Below are 22,671 nucleotides of genomic sequence, written 5' to 3'. Positions count from 1 at the left end.
AAAGGAGCTGAAGGTCAACTATCTGAGGTGATCATTATCACAGAGAGGCTGTTCTTGTACAAAGTCTTGTAGGTGGCAAACAGGACAGGTTTTTTAGAAGAACAAAAAATGTTTTTTACTTCTTCCTGCCCCTGTTCAGACATTAATTCCGATAGATGAAAGATATAACAGAAAAATTAGAATTGAAATATAACAATGAATACAAGTAAAATGAACTGTGACTTCAAAATGTTCTAAATCTTGTCTGATACATGTAAAGAATTGGAATTAAACATTAAAAAGGAAATTAAAATCTTTAATGAAATGCTACACATTGTTTTTATATAGCTGCCTTAGATTTTTACAAATCACTGTTTGTGGAAATGATATGTAAATACAAGAGTTTCATTTTTCCATCACTCAGTAAAGAGGGGTATGGAATTAAAGCAATGACCACAACATAAACTCAGATCATCTGTTAATGCCAGTGATCAATACTAGCTCTGGTGATCTGGTGTTACTTAGTAGGACCTTGAAAAATTGAGATTTGATGCTTTAAACACTAAATAATGTATTGGTTGTCACAAAGTAAGCACAGTAAAGATAGCATCTTACTATTGGTTACTTAAGAAAACCAAAACACATATTGTAATTGTTGTAATAGGGCTGTTTTTCCATGGACATTTCTAGAAGTCATAAAACTTTTCCTTTTTCAGAGCAGTTTCATATCAGCTTGTTCTGTAGCAATTTAAGTATTAAGTTACATCATTAACTTTTACTCTTCCATTAAACTCTTGCAATGAAGCTCTGCGATGGCATGAAAACTGAGGCACATGGACTAACTCAAAGCTGGCTGGAAACTGGTAGTTTCCTGAACTCCTAGCTGTGGAATTCAAGGCAAAACTAATATTACTGAAGTAATCCCAAAAGCCATGGTGTATAAAGGTTGAGCTAGACTGTGTGCAGCAGATCCAATCATCCAGTCTAATGATCTGAGTTGAAATTTGGAGTGACAGGGATGTCTGTGTGTGATTTCCATGTCTTAGAGGAAATATGGGCATTCTTTATTCAATAGCTGTGTTAAACACCCATGCCAGCTGCAAATAAATGGAGATGCCCTTGAATACTGTCGGTCCTTGGTATTCACAGACTTGCCATTCGCGGATTCAAGCATCCCCAGATGGCAAGCCCACGTTGTCCCCAGTGGCGACGTGTGCAAACAGCCTCATCATTGTTAGAGACAGCCCCCATTGTCCCTAATGGCAGCGTGGCGACATGCACATACTGCCACTGGAGACAACGCAGGCTGTCCCTAATGGCAACATAGCCACATGTACTCACCATCATTGAAGTCACATTTCTCCAGTGGTGTCACGGCTGTGTGCACATGCTGCCATTGGAGACAAAAGAACTTGAGCATCCATGGATTTTGGTATTTGGGGGGGGGGGGTCCAGAACTGATCCCCTGCAGATATTGAGGGCCAACTGTATTATTAACCATGTGAAAATGCAGGGAAGATAGAAAAAGGTGGTTCTGTGCAGATGTGTCCATTTGTCCACATATACTGTTTCTCAAAAACAAGTCATGCCAGACTAATCTGATCTCTTTCTTTGATGAAATTTTAACTTGGTCAATGAAGGAAAAGCAGTAGATATAGCATATATTGATTTCAGTAAGGCCTTAGACAAGGTCTCCCATTATATTCTCCCAAACAAGCTAATAAAATGAGGGCTAGACAATGCATTTGTTAGGTAGATTTGTAATTGGTTGACCAGCCAAACCCAAAGGGTGCTCCGCAATGGCTCTTCTCCATCTTGGGGAGAAGTGACCAGTGGGTGCCACAGGGTTTTGTCCTGGGCCCAGTTCTATTAAACATCTTTGTCAGTGACGTTGGATGATATTGGATGAAGGAATAGAGGGCACGCTTATCAAATTTACAGATGACACCAAATTAGGAGGAGTAGCTAATACTCCAGAGGAGAAGATGAGAATTCAAAATGACCTTAATAGAATAGAAAGCTGGGCCAAAACTAACAAAATGAATTTCAACAGGGAGAAATGCTTTTGGCAGAAAAAACGAAATGCATAGATATAGACTGGAGGACACCTGGCTTGACGCAGTACATGTGAAAGGGATCTAGGAGTCCTAGTAAACCACAAGTTGAACATGAGTCAACAGTATGATGTGGCACCTAAAAAGGGCAATGTGATTCTAGGCTGCATCAATAGAAGTATAGTGTCTAGATCAAATGAAGTAATGGTGCCATTGTATTCTGCTTTGATCAGGCCTTACCTAGAATAATGTGTCCAGTTCTGGGGACCACAGTTCAAAAAGATGCTGACAAGCTGGAGTATGTCCAGAGGAGGCAACCAAAATGGTGAAGGGCCTGGAAACCATACCCTACGAGGAAAGACTTAGGCAACTGGGGCATGTTTAGCCTGGAGAAGAAATTATTGATATGATAGCCCTGTTTAAGTATTTGAAGGGGTGTCACATTAAGGATGGAGCAAACTTTCTGCTGCTCCAGAGACCAGGACATGAACAGTGGATGTAAGCTACAGGAAAAGAGAGTCCACCTCAATATTAGGAGTAACTTCCTGTCAGTAAGAGCTGTTTAATAGTGGAACACACTCCCTCTGAGAGGTGATGGAGGTTCTTCTTTGGAGGGTTTTAGACAGAGGCTGGATTGTCATCTGTCAGGGGTGCTATGGTTGTGAGTTCCTACATGGCAGGGGTGGTCTCTATGATTCTATGAATTTGGAAGACCATCTTCCCCATGACCAAGACATTTTAGAAGTATTGGCAGGTAAAGTTATGCATAGGTAGACTGCTATAATTCTAAAGAAAGGACAATTAAAAACAAAGAAGTGTTACTGCCTCTGCAACATTGTACAACTTCCTCTGTTTCTTATGTTCAGAGAGATTTATGTTACTTATGTAACCAGGATATCAGCATCCATACACAAGAAAGGGAATACAGTACTAGCAAGTTTGTAGAATCTCCAATGTTTGTCAGAGTACACACATTGTTTTTGAGACAGGAATCTATGGTAGGAGAAGAGCAAATTCCCAACACAGACCAATAAGAGGAAAAACTAGGGGAGAGGGGATGGAATAGAACCAGGTGAGTGGGAGAATGCAGTGAAGTACTGTGGTGGATTCCACAGAACCATGAAAAGAACACTCCACGCAACAATGTTTTGTTACAGGTTCCACTTACTCCTTTTATATTAACAATTTCACCTTGCTTCTGTGACTTTCTGTTCCCAATGTAGGTGTCAGGGACAGGGTAACAGCAGCAAAACAGTGCTTCCAATAAATCTTATCCTTGTAATACTGAGTATGTGGTGCATTCAGGAACATAAGTGGAGGCGATCCGCTTTCTTCATAAAAAGATAACGCCCATGCTTTTTTTTAAAAAAACAAATCTCAAGAGCCCCTGAGATAACTTTCGTATAAGAGTGAACTAAATCTAGCATGATTATAGGGCGCGAGTTCAGAATGTGAAGCAATTTATCCCTACCAAACATGTTCCCTTTGAAACAGCAAATTAGATGTGCAGCAGGATTTGGTCACACTTCAAAGAATAATATGCAGAACTGGAGATCCATCTGTTTTCTCTTCCACTGAGGCTCCTGTATGTTAAACAGGCTTTCGATAACTTCAAAGCTTGTTTGAAGTCCTCATTGTGCATAACTCAAGCACAAAACCAAGGATTCCTTAACAATATTAGCATCTGATATTTTCTGTTAGTTTTAATGTGTGTGGAAAAACAATTTGCTCTTCCTTCTTATTGTTTTATTTTCTTCTTGTTCTAGCTACGACAGTGAGGGGCGACTAACCAATGTCACATTTCCAACTGGAGTGGTTGCCAACCTGCATGGGGAAATGGAAAGGGCTATTACAGTCGACATTGAATCATCTAGCAGAGAAGAAGATGTCAGCATCACTTCAAATTTATCATCAATTGATTCTTTCTACACTATGGTCCAAGGTACAGTAACCAGATGGAATGAAAAAGCACTTTTTCTGAAGAGAAGAAAATGAACAAAATCCAGTTATAATCTATATATAATGGTGTCCAATCTCTTAAGGATTAGACTGGAATATCCACAGGTGGAAAATATTATTGCTTGTTATTAAGCAAGTTCAGGAAAATGGGTTAGCTATATTTAGGGTGTGTATGGTCCAAATATTTTCATTGGTATCTGCATGCAGCTGCAAATGAAGTATTACATTTATTTAGACACTTTGACCAAAAAACCTTTGTATCAAGCTTCTATCCATGCAGGAATTATCTCAACTGCAGTATTTGTAGAAACAAACAAATATTCCAGTAATATCTCTTCTTATTTCAAAGTGCACAGGGATATGGATCAAGCAAATATATCAGGTAGATAGTAATGCTGAAAGGCCACATAAAAACTGAAAAACTATTAGAATGCTTAGCAGAGTGTAAAAAGCAACACAGCACTAACTTGATTTCCATTATGATTCCTTCTGTATGAACAGCCAAAGCGCACAATGTATATTGCCTCTTTGTTCCATTTCAGATCAGTTAAGAAATAGCTACCAAATTGGATACGATGGGTCCCTCAGAATTATCTATGCCAGTGGCCTTGACACACATTACCAAACAGAGCCACATGTTTTAGCTGGCACAGCCAATCCAACTGTAGCCAAAAGAAATATGACTCTCCCTGGAGAAAATGGACAGAATTTAGTGGAATGGAGGTTCCGAAAAGAACAAGCCCAAGGCAAAGTCAATGTGTTTGGCCGGAAGCTCAGAGTGAGTAATACTTTTAATTTATTTTTATTTGAAGATAGACTAGAGAAGATACTGCATGAGCCAGCAGTGCTTGAAACATAATTATTTTCCTTTGGCTAATTTTTGAAATCATTCAGAAATGGGATGGCCCTTGGTATTTAAAACAGATTTCATGACAAGTAATAACATAATGTACAGGAAATTACTTCTTTCCCATGCACTCCCATGTTGTTTTATGTGATTTATATATTGTATCAGTATTTTACGTGTGATTTGTTAAACGTTGCATGAATTCTAACCCTAAACCTCCCCCTACCTTTTAAAATAGAAAACTGTAGTGCCTATTTCAGGATGCAAGGGCAATAAAGGATATAGTTGGTCCTCTTTCCCATGTATGAGTGGGAATGGGAGCAGAGAATGTCCACAGTAGCATATATTTCTGAGGCATACATGTACTCTGCAACTTTGCAAAGGAGCAGAATAGTAGCGAAAAATTGACTGCTCTAACAATGTATTGGCTACAACAATGCAATGTTGTAAGTGCCTGCTCAGAGTAAGTCTCTGTAGGTTCAGTGGGATTTATTTGCAGTTGGGTAGAAGCATTTAATCTAGGCAGTGAGGCTCTATTACATGTTGGTGTTTTTACCTTTCTTTGAAGCACTGGAAACAAATTGTGTTTGGACCAAAGGATTCTAGAAGCATACTGTGATTGAGGGGAATAAAACGTTAAAATGAAATTACCTGTTAATGAAATTACCTAGCTAATGAATATCTACTATATCTATATCTTCCCCGTTAAACGTTCTGTGGACATCCAAAAGACACTGGACTCTTTGATTATTCTGTAACACAATCCATTTACAAATATAATATTTTATTTATGGATCATTCCTGCTGTAAATTAATTTGATTATTTAACTGTGTATACCTTGTGCCTTAAAGGCTGTAAATTCTTCTAATACATTCAAGAACTGACGAAAGAGAATACTACTGATATTCTTCCAAAGAAGGAATGTAATTCTGGAAGAGGAGTGTAAAATGAATCGTCTGCTGTTCTAGTGGAGAAAATTATATTAATGCTGTTCTCTTCAAGGTCCCTCATTCATACCAAAATAGTTCAGGCCAGTGGACTACCTAATAGTCCAGCATTCTGTTTCCCACAATAGACAGTGAGTTGCCTTTGCAAAGCCTATAAGTAGTGTCCAAACACAATAAATAGCCTTTCCTCCTGTTGTTCCCAGCAACAGGTATTCAAAATGATAGTTCATCTCAATTTTAAGTGGCATATATATGCCATGCATAATAGTCATAGATAGCCTTGTGTTAATTACTTTTAGTGCTGTCTAAACGAGTAACAATCTCATAGTAAAACTGAACTACTCGATTTGTATTTACTCAGCTTTAACGCATACAGTTCTGCAGTTCACAGTTAAAATGTGGGGTACTAAATTAAACTTTTTAATTTAGGATGTAGGAAAAGATGATGCTGGACTCCCAACAAATGTGAACTCCAACTTATACAGCAAATTGTCAGAAATTATGGGAGTTCCACTTCAAGAACATCTAGTTACCTATCCCATGTGTAAGAGCTTATCTGTAGTGCTACAATGCATGTCAGAAACAGACATAGATCTGTGATTTAAAATATATTTATTTGGAAGTAAACACTATTAAAATACCATTTAACAGTTATAAGAGGTTTTGTTTTGTTTTTTTACAAAAAAAATCTACAAGAAAGACAAATACAAAATCCTATTGGCTTTTAGAATTAACCAGACAATTCTTTAGATCCTGGCCATAAATGTATATGATGATTCTGCCCACTGTACAGTTATGCTTGATGACAGATTTCTGTGTTTTGTCTCTCATAGAAAAGAATGATGAATACTGTGCTGTTGTTCATCTTGACACCCCTTTTATTTACTGCTATTATTCAATAATGTCACAATTCTTTCTTTGAATTTTGTCACTTTCTGAAAACTTGAAATGTTTATATCTGCCTTTTGTGGACAGTACAGAGCACAAATTATGAGGTGATAGTTCTTGGTTTATCTCTCCTGCTCCCATATTTAGGTGAGACTAGCTTTTGACCCAACATTTCTGAGCAATTGCTGACCCCTCATGAGAGTGAGGTTATGTTTATGAGTAATATGTTGTAGGATGGAGGATCTCTTGAAAAGGGAGCTTATTTGGCAATAGCAAATCCATCTCCTTTGTGTAGGTGGTTGTGATTTTCTTAGAGATTCAATTATTTTGCATAAACTGAGCTGCATTTTACAGTCAAATTAAGCTACTGTGTTCCTCTTGACTGTTTACTTTACATGATTCTACCCATGTAAATAAGAAGAAGACCTGGAAGGGGAAGGGTAGCTATGAAAGAACTAGATAAGATCCTAAAGAGTAAAGACATGCAAGTGAACACTAAAGTCAGAATCATCCAACCTACAGTATTCCCCATCACCATGTACAGACATGAGAACAGGACAGTGAAAAAAGCAGATAGGAAAAAAATTAACTCATTTGAGGTGTGGTGCTGGAAAAGAGTGCTAAGGATACAGTGGACAGCCAAAAAGACAAACAAATTGGTCCTTGAACAGCTCAAATCAGAACTCCCCCGGAAGCCAATATGACAAAATCGAGGCTATCATATTTGGACCACAACATGAGAAGGCACGATTCATTCAAAAATACGTTAATGCTTGGAAACTTGGAGTGCAGTAGAAAGAGAAGACCACACACCAGATGGCTAGACTCAATATGGGAGGTCACTGGATTAAATCTACAGGATTTAGGCAGAGCACTGGAGGATTTGGGGCTTGGAGATGTCTCATCCATGGGTCCCCATGAATCAGGATCAACTCGAGGGCACTTAACAACAACATAAATAATATGTTTGTTTTTTTCTTGTGTCTGGGTGTGTTTCAAAAGAAGGAAAATTCCCTAAAAAGGAAATTGTGGTATAAAGCCAAAGGTTATGTTTGGAGCTTTAACCCCAAATGCAAGGAAATTGACACCACAATTCAACTACACCCCTGAAAACATGGGCACATTGATGGACATTTCCTGCATCTTAACTGCAAACCAATTAAACATTTACCCCTTTTAATTCTGTAAAGAGAAGAAATCAAATTTAAAGGCTTGTGGAGATAGTCTAGCTATTTTATTGTACTAATGTTAGCATTTACGATATGATAGAATCCTATTGACTATATTTTTATACTGTATTGTATTATTTTATTGATGTAAATATTATTACACTGGTGCCTCGGGTTACGAAATTAATTCGTTCCGCCATTCCTTTCGTAACCCGAAAAGGCTTTCCGTTAGCACTGGAAAGCCTATAGCTGCACTTTGCAGCATTTGAATTTCGCGCCAAAATGAATTTCGTAACCCGAAAAATATTTCGTAACCCGAAACAGTTTTTGCCAATCCAACTTTTTCGTATCCCGGAAATTTCGTAACCCGATCATTTCGTATCCCGAGGCACCAGTGTATCATCATCATCATCATCATCATCTCCAAAACAGCAAAGAAATTCAGACTGCAAGCACATACCCACAAGTAAGCATAGTCAGGCCTCTTGTTTCTTCTTTAACTTGTACCCCAAGTAAAGAGGTATATCCTCAGTCTCTGATACTGTGAACCACTGCAATTTGATGTCAAATAATTTCCATTATTTACCTTCCAGAGTGCAGTGTCTGTGCACAGACTAGTACAATATTTAGCATAAATTTCATTAGCCTTGTTGAATGTGAATTTCCTGTTCCAGAGAGAGACTGAATGAAAAGGGAAACCATTTACAGTTGGAAACAGGCATATCTCAATATACACTTCTATCTGCATATTTAGACCATATTTACAAGTGGAATCCAATATATCTGGCTTACCTGGGACTAAGCTCCTTAAACAAGACTGTCTTCTCTTAGATACAGATCAGATGGATTGGATTAGTAAAGATAATGCAACTGGGGTTAGAACTACACTATAAATTTGCTAGTTGATCATGGAAACCCATGTTTTATTTAAGCTCTTCCACACCAGCAATAACATAGACACTAGGGTAGTTAGTTGGATTATGCTGTAGTGTTTACTTGAGGTAAGTCTTAAACTCAGTTAATATCCCGGAGTTTTGAATTAACATGAGGAAGATAAATCTGTGATATGAATTTCTTTGCTCTGGTGGGTATAGCTTCAATAATAACCTTTTGCTTTAAACCTTTTTTTTTTGGGGGGGGGGTAGTTTCTTTGGAAAATTTTTGGTCACAGTGACAAACTGACACTCATCTAAGAAATTTAGCCAGACATGAATGGTACCAGATAGCTTTGTTTTAATGGTAGTTAACATCTATGTTAAGAGTGATTAGTTGTCTTGAAGAAGAGGAAGAGGAGATTGTTTAACACATTTCTTCTGGCTGCAAGCCAAAGAACCCTGAAATACTAGAAATAATTAGATCAAACTTTTCATTTGGAGAGCATAATATTGTGTACTGTTTACAGTGCTGTGTAATTTGCCACCACGTGTTTGATCATATCATCATTTACATATAAATATTTACTGTCAACACTCAGGATGCTTTGATAGAAAATGTATGCCCTTTGTTTGTTAAATGGTATTATATAGGCCTGATGATCAACTTCAAATTAAATTAGTTACATCTCATCAATATTTGCTAGCCTTTCATCTTCTTTTGATACCTGTACTATGTCCCTCTACTATCCTCCATGAATCTTGCTGATTACTATACAAGTTATCAATCTATGTATTGTTATGTTATATTAACATTTAACTAAGTTCCAGGAGACTTAATTGAAAAGGTCTTGAATAAATGCCATGACATCTTTATTTAATGAAACCTTTCAAAATGGTGATTAATCTAATCCCTGGCACTCATACCAAGCAACTGCTAAATTAATTTACTGACGAAGGGAATCAATCATTGTATGTGGTGTTTAAACAATGTTTTCAAACAGTTGATGATACTAGGAGGTCATAACAAACATCTCATGGTCATTTATATATTTTGTTGTTTTGTTTGTTTCATAAAAGGTTAATGGTAGGAACCTCCTTTCAGTTGACTTTGATCGGACAACAAAAACAGAGAAGATCTATGATGACCACCGTAAATTTCTGTTGAGGATTGCCTACGACACATCAGGACATCCAACTCTCTGGTTCCCGAGCAGCAAGCTTATGGCTGTCAATGTTACATATTCATCTACAGGTCAAATCGGCAGCATCCAGCGAGGCACCACTAGTGAAAAAGTAGATTATGATGGGCAGGGAAGGATTGTTTCTAGAGTTTTTGCTGATGGCAAAACATGGAGTTACACATATCTTGAAAAGGTAAGGTACAAAATTGAGAATGGGTGTCTTCATGCTGCAATTAAATTTGTGAACTACTATTGCATGTAAATGATTAAAAACCATGTGTTACCTTGAGAAATGTGCCATCTGTGGCTGTGAAGCTACAAAGAGTCACACTCTGAAAAGGCACCCATGATTTTTTGCAATCTGAAATATAGGTTGTTGTCTTGGACTTATTGGTTTGCTGCCTATATATGAAATCCAGGCAGAGTTAATGATGCCTTTGAAATAAGTGAAAATAAAAGTCACTAGAGCAATATCATTCCAGTGACTTCAGTGAAATGTAAGCATACTTCTTTTTCTCAAATTTGTCCCAAATTTTATATATTTGTTCCCTGGTGCTTTGTTTCTCATCTTTAAAAACTAAAATTAATGTCAGTGTTTTCCAATACGGATGAAAACAATAAAATTTAGCATCTGCTGCAGTGAATAATCAGGGCACAACAATATCCTCTCTTAGTTACAAAAGGGAATCTGAAGGACTTGGAGAATAGACAGCACTTGACACCAAATAAAACCCGTCAACTAATGAATTCCGAATGTGGCACTACTCACATACAAATAACTATCTGTCTTCCTTTCTCTAAAACTCTGGCTGCCTGATCTTACCCAGCTAGCTCTTGTGCATCCTATGATTGGCAAGATAAGCTGTAATAGACTTGCTGTAAATGTTCACTCCCTCTCCAATACACATAGAACTAGCTATGAATGTTGTGTGGGTTTTCTTTCCCCAGCATTCCTGTTTAAATTTAATTTCTGCTGCTTGGCACAGAGTCAGTTTTCCTGTACCAAAAAAGAGATTAGGTATCACTCTTGTGCTTTACTTATCTAGCACATCACTAAGTAGGGCATGTCTAAGTCTTAAAATTGTGAGAAATGTCATATGTTCGATCCTATAGCAAGTTTTGCCAAGTGATGAAACATCCCCTCATCAACATCTTACTAGGATGGGGACAGTGGCAGGATATGCCTGAGGTGAAAACAGCTAGTGACTCATAGTGCCTGATGTCAGTAATGTAAATTAACGGTAAGACACAGATCTGAAGCTCTGCAAAAGAAGTCATTTGGTGGCTGATTAACTCTGCAAAGTTTGGTGTTAAATAACAAACCAATTGCTTTGCCCAGCTGACAAATAGATGTAGAAGAGGAGGTTCAGGAATCTTCAGGCTAGTAAACTTCTCACTAAATTATCTCTAATTACAGGAGTAAAATTGTCACTTCCATATGTTGTTCCCTTCTTGAGTTATTGGCTTTAAGACAGCTTCACTTTTGCCGGTATTAAACATGACTTATCCAAATCCATTGACAATCTGCTGTTTGGCTGTGAGTGCTTGATAAAAGAATGACTCAGTCACAACAAGTAGCACATTAGGAATCTGGAGCTACTAATTACAGAACCTCTTACAATTAAGTATCCAAATAAATTAGGCAGAGAATAATTACCAATATGTAAGGTCAAGGATAATTCGATTTAAATGATGATAATTTACTCAGATAGAACACTGCTATCATACAGTGATTTTGGCACTTGACTAAAACTTCTTTTTTTCCTCCCTTTCAGTCTATGGTCCTCTTACTGCACAGCCAACGGCAGTACATCTTTGAATATGATTTACTTGATCGGCTTTCCGCAATAACCATGCCCAGTGTTGCTCGGCATACTATGCAGACTATCCGTTCCATTGGTTACTATCGGAATATCTACAATCCCCCCGAAAGCAATGCCTCTGTCATCATGGACTACAATGAGGAAGGACAGCTGCTACAAACTGCTTTCTTGGGTACCAGCCGAAGAGTTCTGTTCAAATACAGAAGGCAGACACGGCTATCCGAAATTTTGTATGATAGTACAAGAGTCAGTTTTACTTATGATGAGACAGCAGGAGTTTTGAAAACAGTAAACCTCCAGAGTGATGGTTTTATCTGCACCATTAGATACAGGCAAATTGGTCCACTGATTGACAGGCAAATTTTCCGCTTTAGTGAGGATGGAATGGTAAATGCCCGATTTGACTACAGCTATGACAATAGTTTCAGAGTGACTAGCATGCAAGGTGTTATCAATGAAACACCTTTGCCTATTGATCTTTACCAGTTTGATGACATCTCTGGAAAAGTCGAGCAGTTTGGAAAATTTGGGGTTATATATTATGATATTAACCAGATAATTTCAACAGCTGTCATGACATACACAAAACATTTTGATGCCCATGGCCGCATAAAGGAGATTCAGTATGAAATATTCAGATCACTTATGTACTGGATTACGATTCAGTATGATAACATGGGACGAGTAACTAAAAGAGAAATAAAAATAGGCCCATTTGCTAACACAACCAAGTATGCTTATGAATATGATGTTGATGGCCAGTTACAGACAGTTTACTTAAATGAGAAAATAATGTGGCGGTACAACTATGACTTAAATGGCAATCTCCATTTGCTGAATCCAAGTAATAGTGCCCGTTTAACACCCCTTCGGTATGATCTGAGAGATAGAATCACTCGACTAGGCGATGTACAGTACCGGTTAGATGAAGATGGATTCTTGCGACAGAGGGGAACAGAGATCTTTGAATACAGCTCAAAGGGCCTGCTTACTAGAGTTTATAGCAAAGGTAGTGGATGGACAGTGATATACCGTTATGATGGACTTGGAAGACGAGTTTCCACTAAAACTAGTCTGGGACAGCACCTCCAGTTTTTTTATGCAGACCTCACATATCCAACAAGGATAACTCATGTATATAACCATTCAAGTTCTGAAATCACATCTCTGTACTATGACTTGCAAGGACACCTATTTGCTATGGAGATTAGCAGTGGAGATGAATTCTACATCGCCTCAGATAACACTGGCACACCACTGGCTGTTTTTAGCAGCAATGGTCTAATGCTTAAGCAGATTCAGTACACAGCATATGGCGAAATCTATTTTGACTCCAATCTTGACTTCCAGTTGGTAATAGGCTTCCATGGAGGACTTTATGATCCTCTGACCAAACTAATTCATTTTGGCCAAAGAGATTATGACATACTGGCAGGCCGTTGGACTACACCTGACATTGATATCTGGAAAAAAATAGGGAAGGATCCAGCTCCTTTTAATCTATACATGTTCAGAAATAACAATCCAGCCAGCAGAATACATGATGTAAAAGATTATATTACAGGTAAATAAACATATTTTAACTTATATATAGTTAACAGAATTTTCCATTTGCTCATAAACCACTTTTTTTTAAGTAAATTGCATTGTACACATCACTTTGGAATCAAAATAGCTATTTAATAGCAGTATATGCTGCATAAAATGAGAATATATCCCAGTAAGGCAAATTAAAGTTTGTCATGCATATTCTAGTTTGTTCCACTAAGTGAGAAGGAAAAAACAGGATGGTGCAAAACAAGCAGGGTTATGCAAAGTATGTATAGTTCTATAGCTATTAATGAAAATTATCAGGACTGTCGTTTTGGTAACGATGATAGACAAAGGAAATAAATCTGCACAATTTTCCATCAGTGATTTTAAAGTACCAAGTGACATTATCTCCTATATCATTAATAGACATTAGGCTAAAAATAATCAGACGTCTTCATTTTGGGCCCTGTCCTTTGTCTCTGGAGAATTTTATAGCTCAAGGGATACTGAATAAAAGAATTACAGAAAGGAAAATATAATTTTGATGTTTCTGTGCCTGACTAGACAGTTACCATGGAAACAGTTTATAAACCTGTAAATATATTGACTATTATGGATGGTATTATGCCAGATGGCAACTTTTTCTAGAGCTTGGTACGGCTCCTTTCTTGCATGTAGCACTTCAGTTGATTATCTCTGTAAAGGAGAGTTTTCCAAACTCTTCTCTACCAGTGTGAAAAATACAGTGTTGTCACTCCCACTTGCTATTTATGGTTGTGTGCATCTGTGTATTAAAGAAAAATGATGCGCCCTCTTTCTGATGCTTCTCCCATATTTTCAGGTACCTTAAAAGAGAGCACTCAGAACCAAAGCATCATCTCTACAGGAAGTAACATGTTTGCCTTGTGCTTTGGCCAAAGTGCACTTTAATGCCTAAGTCCAAAAATTAAACTATTTGGTGTACCAAATTTGATGTTGGCAAAAAAAACCCACCTTTTGTACAGTTTTATTCTTTTTCTGTTCTTGTTTGCCATTTCTCTTTTATTTTAGACAGCTCTAACATTGTAAGGGACATCCCAAGGCCCCTAAGGATGCCTGTCACTGTGGATCCTGTAGAATGAAAACAGCTGGATGCATCTCTTCCATGTCCCCAAATCTCCACCAACACAAAAACTGTTATTTTGAGGGGGCAAACTCACATAGTGGAGGTTGCACCAGGAGACACATTTTGGCTACATCCTACAGATAGCTTCCCAATGCAGGATCTCAGTCGTTAACTATAAATCTTGGGAAAGTTACTGTAAATTCTGAGATCATCTGGTATAGGATGGGATATACATATTTTAAACAAACAAATAAAATATTTCATTCTAGAGAAACATTTGAGATAAAAGGGTTGCATTAATACTGCATTGACAAAGCCTACTTCATGAACTATGCTTCTTAGGATCGGGAAGGCACCATATGCATATAGATTACCATCTGAGTAAGCCTGGCTTACCAGATACCAGGTTATTTGTATTATCAATGAACATGGTTTGTCGTATGGCTGGTGCTAATACTGTAATTGTCCATGTCAGTTCTTTTTGCATTTAATTTCCTTGTGACTGTCCCCATCTGCTCTATATGTACTGTATTTCTATTTGAAATTCAAGATAACACTTATGCATCTGAGGAAATGGGCTGAAATCTATGAACCCCATGCCATGATCATTTTTTTTAATCTGCTAGGGTGCCACAGACTCAGTAATGAGCATGTCACTTAACACCTAGATATGCTGTAAAAGTCAAGGAAATCTAAAGGCCAGAGTCCACAGGTTTGCCTGAATAGCTGCTAGCTAAGTTCACTCTTCAGCTAGAAGCTGTGCATACATGAGATTTGTGGCTCTCAGCTGTGTCTATGATCAGCTGCTGGAGGAATAAACATAGAGGTAGGTTGAAATGTTGCCAAGTCCTACTCAGGTATCAAGTTGACCATGTTTTCTTTCACATTACACACCTATAGCACTATAATTACACTTTAAATGCCATGGTTGCATCCTGTAGAATCTTGGATGTTTTAACTTGGTAAGACAATAGAGCACTCTGTCTTAGAATTCCAAATACCGTATTCTTTCCTGAACTGAAAATCCCAGGATTCCATACGATAGCACCATAGCAGCCATCCATGGTGGAATTGTGTATGGTGCAAGGGTTCCCGACTGCCCTTTGGTCTGGGTCTGGACTAGGGATGCAATTCTTTGCTGAGGCCCTGTCTGCACAGGCCAAATACAATGGCCTCCCTCCACCCATTCCCTGAATGGGGAGACCAGAAGACACATGACCCAAAGCCCAGTTCTGGTGTGAGCAGACCAGATGATGGCTGGTTCATTCAGCACAGGACTTACCCCACTCGCTTGCATTTTGAATACTCTCTGTTGGCTCCAGATCTTCTCACAAGGCATGGGCTGCTGAGCCACCCAGCATGTCTGCCACTTCTGCCAGTTGTTTCTGCTGCAGTCAGAATGAGGCATCCAGCAATGCAACTTGTCACTGGATACTGTGTTTTGACATCAGAGTGAAATGGCATGTGGCAGCTGTTACATGTCAGGTGGCTCAGTGGGACACGTGTGTAGTCAGAACTGAGGACTTTACAACAGGGGAGGTTTGGGGCAATTCCAGGACAGGATACTCCAGACTCCCCATGCCAGTCCAGACAGGGCCTAAATTTCTTCTGAAAGGGAGAAAATCCTAATTTCAATCATTTTCTTCCTGCTGTAAAAAAAGTCTTCAAAAACCATGCATTTCTGAAAATACACAGTTCTGGAACTATTAAGCACAAAATGCACGCATGGTGGGTTTGCAGAGAAATTAGCATTTTCTGAACAGAAAAAGTATTTCAATGCAGAAATATTATTTTCTGTGACTATTTTCTGCCCAAAATATTCTGTTTTCTATGCAAATCACCCACGTGTGAATTTTCAACAGACTAAATCCCCAATTACAGCATTTTCTGTGGAAAAAATATCATTTCCTGTGCAAGAAGTAATACTTCAACACAGAAATAGTATTTTGTGTGCTTAAAAATGCTGTTTTGTGTACAGAAAAATGCCAATTTTTCTGCAAAAAAGTGCAAATTTTCCATAGAATAAGGCCTAGATTGCAAAGATTCTTCTAAGTCTAAGAGTCTTCTTATCAAGGTTTCTGTTTGCATCATTTTTCCCCCAAATATTTTCAAATATTATTTCCATCCTTGCTGTGGAAATATGTTCCTAATCTAGTAACACAAATCTATATCAAGCTGCAGAGATCCTGCAAGCAGTATTTACACATGCTGCTTAAAGACTGGAGCAATGGATTCAATTTATAGGAAAAGAAATTCCACCTAAACCTTAGGACGAAATTTTGCCAGAATCCTATATGACCACTGCATACTGCATAGCACCATAACAATGTTGCTATGTAGTAAATTCCAGCATACCTCTCCCTCAAGTCCTACAGCTGCTGGGATCAATGGAGATCCATTCCTCTGCCTATTGAGAAAGAAGTGCCTGACATTCCCTCCCCTCCCAGTGATCTCCAGTGCAACCAGCAGGAAAATGACCCCTGTTGCATATCCTCCTCACTCCAGAGATCACTGACACAAGGAGGGGTGAGAAGGTCAAGCAGCTATTTCCCGATCAACAGGGGAATGAGCCCTTGTTGATCACTGTGGTTGCGTAAGTGGGGTTTAAGGAACTTTCACAGTCCCTACCCAGCCCTAAAATAGGGGCTGCATAGGGATTGTAAATGTGTAGTATCCTCGTGTGTAACTAGGTTACATATTCACAGTTGACCAATATAATTTATTTATTTATTTTTATCCTAAGATTTGTTTGAAAGTGGAATAGACTGCCTCGGGAGGGGGAGTGGAGTCTTCCTCCTTTGTAGGTCTTTAAACAAGGGTTGTAGGAGCATCCTTCAGGAGTACTTTTGTTGTAGATTCCTGCCTGGCAGGTGGTTGGACTAGATGGTCCTTGGAGGGCCTTTCAACTGTAAGATTTTATGATTCTGTGATTCAGCTTCCATTCCAAAAAGAGGAAATGCAGCTGAGGATAATAACAGACACTCACAGATGGGATATTCTGTAAGCCCTAATGTGTTTTGTTTCATTTTTGCTATTAAATATTTTTAATTACAGCTCAAAGTACTATCCAGTTCTGCAGATATGAATAAAACCTCTGCAACCGTACTTTCAGAAAAATACAAGGAAGGAGTATGATGTTTCTCTCTTTTTTTATACTTCTTTTGTAGATGTTAATAGCTGGCTGGTAACATTTGGTTTCCACCTGCACAATGCCATCCCAGGATTCCCTGTGCCCAAATTTGATTTAACAGAGCCCTCTTATGAACTTGTGAAGAGTCAACAGTGGGATGATGTACCGGTAAGGAAAAAAAAAAGAATTAAAATGAAACTGTAACAGAATTGAATGAGAACACTGTTCCATTTTAACACTATGATCTTCAAAGGCTTACATGATATTTAAGGGAAAAAATTAAATGTCCATTGTAAAGATGTTCTTGCTAGATCTTTTTCTGAACAATATCCATAGTTCAGATGCTAATTTTGCTCTTTTTTGTGCATATACTAAAGATTGTATCTGAATTTTATCGTATTGTAGTTAGCTTTCCATAATGCAGGCCACAAATGAAGGGACAAGGGGAGAACTAATCAATAAATAATAGTACTTTGAAATCCTCTTTTAGAATTGTAACTTTCCCTTTTGAAACTATGGAGATTGGATTTATAGCAGTACCATGCCTCAAGGCAGAAAGTGAACACTGTAATAAAAAATAGACTGTGAAATAAACAGAAGAACAGGTGATATAAATTATGCATACCAAGCACCAGTACAATTTTACTTCTCTTTAATATTAACCATGTTTTATATGTGAAGATAAAATATTGAATGTGAAATTACCTTAGGTAAAACCCATTACATTACATAGAGCCAAAACTCTAGGTGCTTATGAAATTTCTTGGGAAGAAAAAAACTACTGCAGAGCAGAAATTTGTAGCTGGCTTAAATGACAGGCAAAAATGAATGGAATGGAAAGTAGAAAAGTAATACCTGCTATTTAGGAAAATAGTGATTATAAATCTTAACTGTTCAGAGATCAAAAGGCCATGTGCCATCATGGTTTCAGTTACCAGCAAGGAGTAAGAAACTCTGAGCAGTTGCTTGCCCATAATGTTTGTTCCAAAAGGTTGCTCGAACTTATCTGACTGTGAAAAAGAGGCAGGATGATTTCACATGATACGTTCATCAAGAAGCCACCATTTGTATCAGCTTGTTAAAGTGTGTTCCCACAGAGAAACCAATCTATCAGTGTGAGGTTCTCCTCCACTTACAGGCCCTACAGTCATGGGAGAGGAAGGAAAATGCTGCCCTCCCTATTCCCAATCTATAGCCTAAGTAATGTGACTAAGGCGCATTACCGACCGCCCAAAATGGGCGGTCTCGCGCCGCTGCCGGTTGCTGCATCCGGAAACCGCAGCAGCCAAACTGCGTGGTTTCTGGACGCAGCAACAAAGAAGCGCCAAAATGGCACTTCTTCCTGCGCCCTGGAAGAGGCGCCGCAAGGCGTGAGGCGCGCACTCGCGGCACCACTTCTGGTGTGTGACGTCCGCACGCTGTGCGTCCGTGACGTCAAAATGGTGGCGCCCATCTGTATGCGGCGCCGCCATTTTGACATAGTCGTTATGCACAAGGGACAAGGCGCATCAGGAAGCACCGCCCCTCACACGTAATGACGGTGCCCTATAGGTCCCGTCTGGAACACGCCCATGTGTCCTAAGTAATGGTGTTCTTATTGGCAACATGTGCAATAAGATCAGGAAAGCTTCCCTGGCCACTCAGGTGGATCACTCAGCCAAAGGGCTACCATAGATTGAGTTTGAACTGGAAGATTACAAAGTCCTTCCATTTTAGACACACACACACACACACACATGTTTTTAGTATGTTATGTTATTTATTATGTGGTCAGAGACAACACAGTTAGGAATTTAGTATCAGAGGAAAATGCACAGTTCCTGTTATATGTTTATTGGCATCCACTAATAAATAAATCATATATCAATCAGAAAATTTCCCAATGAATTGATTTAAAAGAGGTACAACACAACTTATTCACTCTTCTTTATTACAATAAAATAAAACAAAGATATGTTGCATAAAGACTTTGCTGATCCATCTCTACAAGAGCAAATATTTTTATAAGAAATTCCCTAGGAGGAACCATCCAGCATAACAGAAGGAAAGACATTAAATCATGTGTTAGCAAAAGTTATACAGCATTTAGAAATTGTTAAATTATCAAGATAGGAGCCTGCATGGTGTTAATATCTCAGTGCTGAACTAGGATTCTAGGTGACCAGGGTTCAAATACATGGATTTGTGCATGGAATCTAACTGGGTGACCTTGGGCAAGTCACATACTCCAAGCCTCAGAGGAAGGCAGTAGCAAACCTCCTCTGAAGAAATCTTTGCTAAAAAATCCCATGCCTTCATCATAAATAGAAACAAATTGAAAGCACACGGTCACAAATTATCAAGATAGTTTTCAGTAATAAATGTCTGGCCTAGCTATTCGGAGAGGGGTTTTACAGACAGCAGACAAAGAACATTGTGCATCCATGTCTTTTGAGAGTAAACGTAATGCTCCATTATATATATTTAAAAAATGGCAGCTTGAAATCAATGAAGATCTGTTATCAAGTGATCGTCTCTTTATAGTTACCTCTACAAATGATCAGATATGTAACTTGGCCCTATGCTCATCATTATGTTTAGGATGCTGCTCAATAACATTAAACCTATGATCAGCTAGTCATCTCCCAACCTGGGTTCCAGAACTTCATGCTTCCAGTGTAATGATACCAGTGGAGTATTACACTCTATGAGTGTCAGTTAGAATCTTGGCTTTGCTGTCCTTGAGAGCAGATCCATAATAACAGTTTCAGTGCAGTTTTACATAAGTAGAACAAGGCTTTGGATTAGGTCTTCCTCTAAAAGGGATGGTGTGAAGAGAAATTGCTGGACAGTATAGTAATTGTCTTAAATTGTTTTTTATGACTCTGGAGAAAGTTTGGCCCTGTGAGTTGTAGGAAGTTCAAAACAAAATGTAAGCCCTCATCTATTTCTGTGCCTTTTAACAAGCCAGTTACACTGATTACCTCCACTGCCCCATTTACAAAACATTTTACTTTTTCTTTGTGCAGATGTTTTATGATGTAGTAATTAATATTTAAAATATACCTGTGCACATTCTAATTAATAGGATGGTCTTTATGTATGTTTCAAACTGACTGAGTACAAGCATTTTACTCTATTTCCTTTTTTGTAACCTCATCAAGACCAAAAATAAAAGGAGATAAAGCACTGAACATTATCAAAGAAAATAGGGCAGTATGTGGATTCAATTAACTCTTTGGCAGTGTCAATTGTGGCATATCCTATTGTCAGCTCCAGGCATCATGCCAACAAATGCATGACTGTTGGAATCTAGGGACTACAGATGGTTTGTAAAACTTCTGTCTCTTCTTGTTTTCAGCCAATTTCCGGAGTGCAACAACAAGTGGCAAGGCAAGCAAAGGCTTTCCTGTCCCTAGGAAAGATGGCAGAAGTCCAGATCAGCAAATGCAGGCCTGGCAGCGAGAAATCATGGTTGTGGTTTGCAACTGTGAAGTCTCTGATTGGGAAAGGGGTTATGCTTGCAGTCAATCAAGGCAAAGTGCAGACTAATGTGCTCAACATTGCCAATGAGGATTGTATCAAAGTAGCAGCTGTTCTGAACAATGCATACTACCTGGAAAACTTGCATTTCACTGTTGAAGGGAAGGACACACACTATTTCATAAAGACAACCTCACCAGAGAGTGACCTGGGCACACTGAGATTGACGAGTGGCCGAAAGGCCCTGGAAAATGGAATCAATGTCACCGTTTCCCAGTCCACCACAGTGGTGAATGGCAGGACTCGTAGGTTTGCTGATGTTGAAATGCAGTATGGCGCACTGGCTCTTCATGTCCGCTACGGCATGACTCTCGATGAGGAGAAGGCACGGATATTAGAGCAGGCTAGGCAAAGGGCTCTTTCCAATGCCTGGGCCAGAGAACAGCAAAGAGTAAGAGATGGTGAGGAAGGTGCCAGGCTGTGGACAGAAGGAGAAAAGAGGCAACTGCTGAGTGCTGGGAAAGTCCAAGGATATGATGGGTACTATGTACTCTCCGTGGAGCAATACCCCGAATTAGCAGACAGTGCTAACAATATACAGTTCCTTAGGCAAAGTGAGATTGGAAAGAGGTAACACACTGGTTGAACCTGGGCTGCCAAAGAGACTGACTCTGTGCCAGTGTCTTCTAAGAAGGAGACCAAATTGTTTTGCTGCATTACTACTTGAGCCTAAATGTACACCTTTGCTCAGATTTTTCTGTAGCACAATCTGAACAGACTCTGCAACAAAAAGAGAGCCTTCCAGAAGAATGATATTACTAAAAGAAAAACTGGGGTTTTTTCTGAATGACCTTAAAGGTGATCTGCTTTAAAGAATATGTTTACATATGCATATCGCTGCACTCAAGTCGGACTGAAAATATTGAAAAAGAGACCTAAAGGGTTTGCAACAGGCTGCCTAGTCCTTTGAGGCACTGTGTTTAAATAAGAAACAGATCCATACAGTGTTTCCAAATATTACAAAATTGTTGACCTTTGCTTACAAGAAATAGTCTTTCTTTCCCTCCTCCTCCCCCCCCCAGTCTCACTCTGTCCCTCTCTCTACATAAGATGTGGTATATATCTCTGTTCGTTTTAAAATGCGGGGCAAAACCTCTTGTTTATCAAAACCCCAATGGCTTTAAACTGTGCTGCTTTCTAAAAGGACATTGGCACAAGCAATTTATGCTACAATGGGAGTTAATAATGTATTTTACAATGATAGTGGGGTTTGCCTTGTGGGATAAAATGGCAAGTAGAATCCTTGTCACAGAGAAGCAAAGTAAACCTTGATTTTTTTTGTAAATTATGTGAGACAAGTTGTTTATGGATTTTTATATGAATTACAATTTACTGTACATCAAATATTAGTCTCAGAGGAGTTAATTTATGTAAAGTGTTTAAAAAAGGTTTATACTTAAAATAAAATGATAAAAATGTGCAGTGTGTGAATTTTTTTAAAGGAATTGCACCTTTTGTTATGTTATAGCTGTACAGTATAAAGAGTTATATTGTAGAGATATAACTGTGTATGACTAATGGACAGAAGTGTTAATATTTTTGTATTAGCTTTAAAAATGGTGCATCTTTCCCTTTTGATCACTCCATGAAGGAATGAAGTGGTCCTAAATTTGTAAGTAAATGGGCAACAGCCTCTTTCTTTTTCCTCTACCTTTGCT

General features: G+C 38.5%; 1 protein-coding gene across 3 annotated transcripts in view; it reads left to right on the top strand.

The window, feature by feature from the left end:
* TENM3 (teneurin transmembrane protein 3) overlaps positions 1 to 22,433 on the top strand; it is a 1,412,274-nt gene extending 1,389,841 nt beyond the window's left edge. For all 3 annotated transcript variants that reach the window (XM_042468494.1, XM_042468495.1, XM_042468496.1), the window contains 6 exons: positions 3,800 to 3,975; positions 4,535 to 4,770; positions 9,797 to 10,093; positions 11,676 to 13,287; positions 17,529 to 17,659; positions 20,832 to 22,433. In XM_042468494.1, the coding sequence (XP_042324428.1) occupies positions 3,800 to 3,975; positions 4,535 to 4,770; positions 9,797 to 10,093; positions 11,676 to 13,287; positions 17,529 to 17,659; positions 20,832 to 21,587 (3,208 nt within the window). In that variant the 3' untranslated portion in view covers positions 21,588 to 22,433. The remainder of the gene's footprint in view (positions 1 to 3,799; positions 3,976 to 4,534; positions 4,771 to 9,796; positions 10,094 to 11,675; positions 13,288 to 17,528; positions 17,660 to 20,831) is intronic.
* Positions 22,434 to 22,671: the final 238 nt, after the last annotated feature.

This window comes from Sceloporus undulatus, chromosome 5 (assembly GCF_019175285.1).
Source record: "Sceloporus undulatus isolate JIND9_A2432 ecotype Alabama chromosome 5, SceUnd_v1.1, whole genome shotgun sequence".
Classification (NCBI taxonomy): domain Eukaryota; kingdom Metazoa; phylum Chordata; class Lepidosauria; order Squamata; family Phrynosomatidae; genus Sceloporus; species Sceloporus undulatus.
The sequence above is the reverse complement of the archived record's forward strand: the minus strand, read 5'-3'. Positions and strand labels throughout refer to the sequence as shown.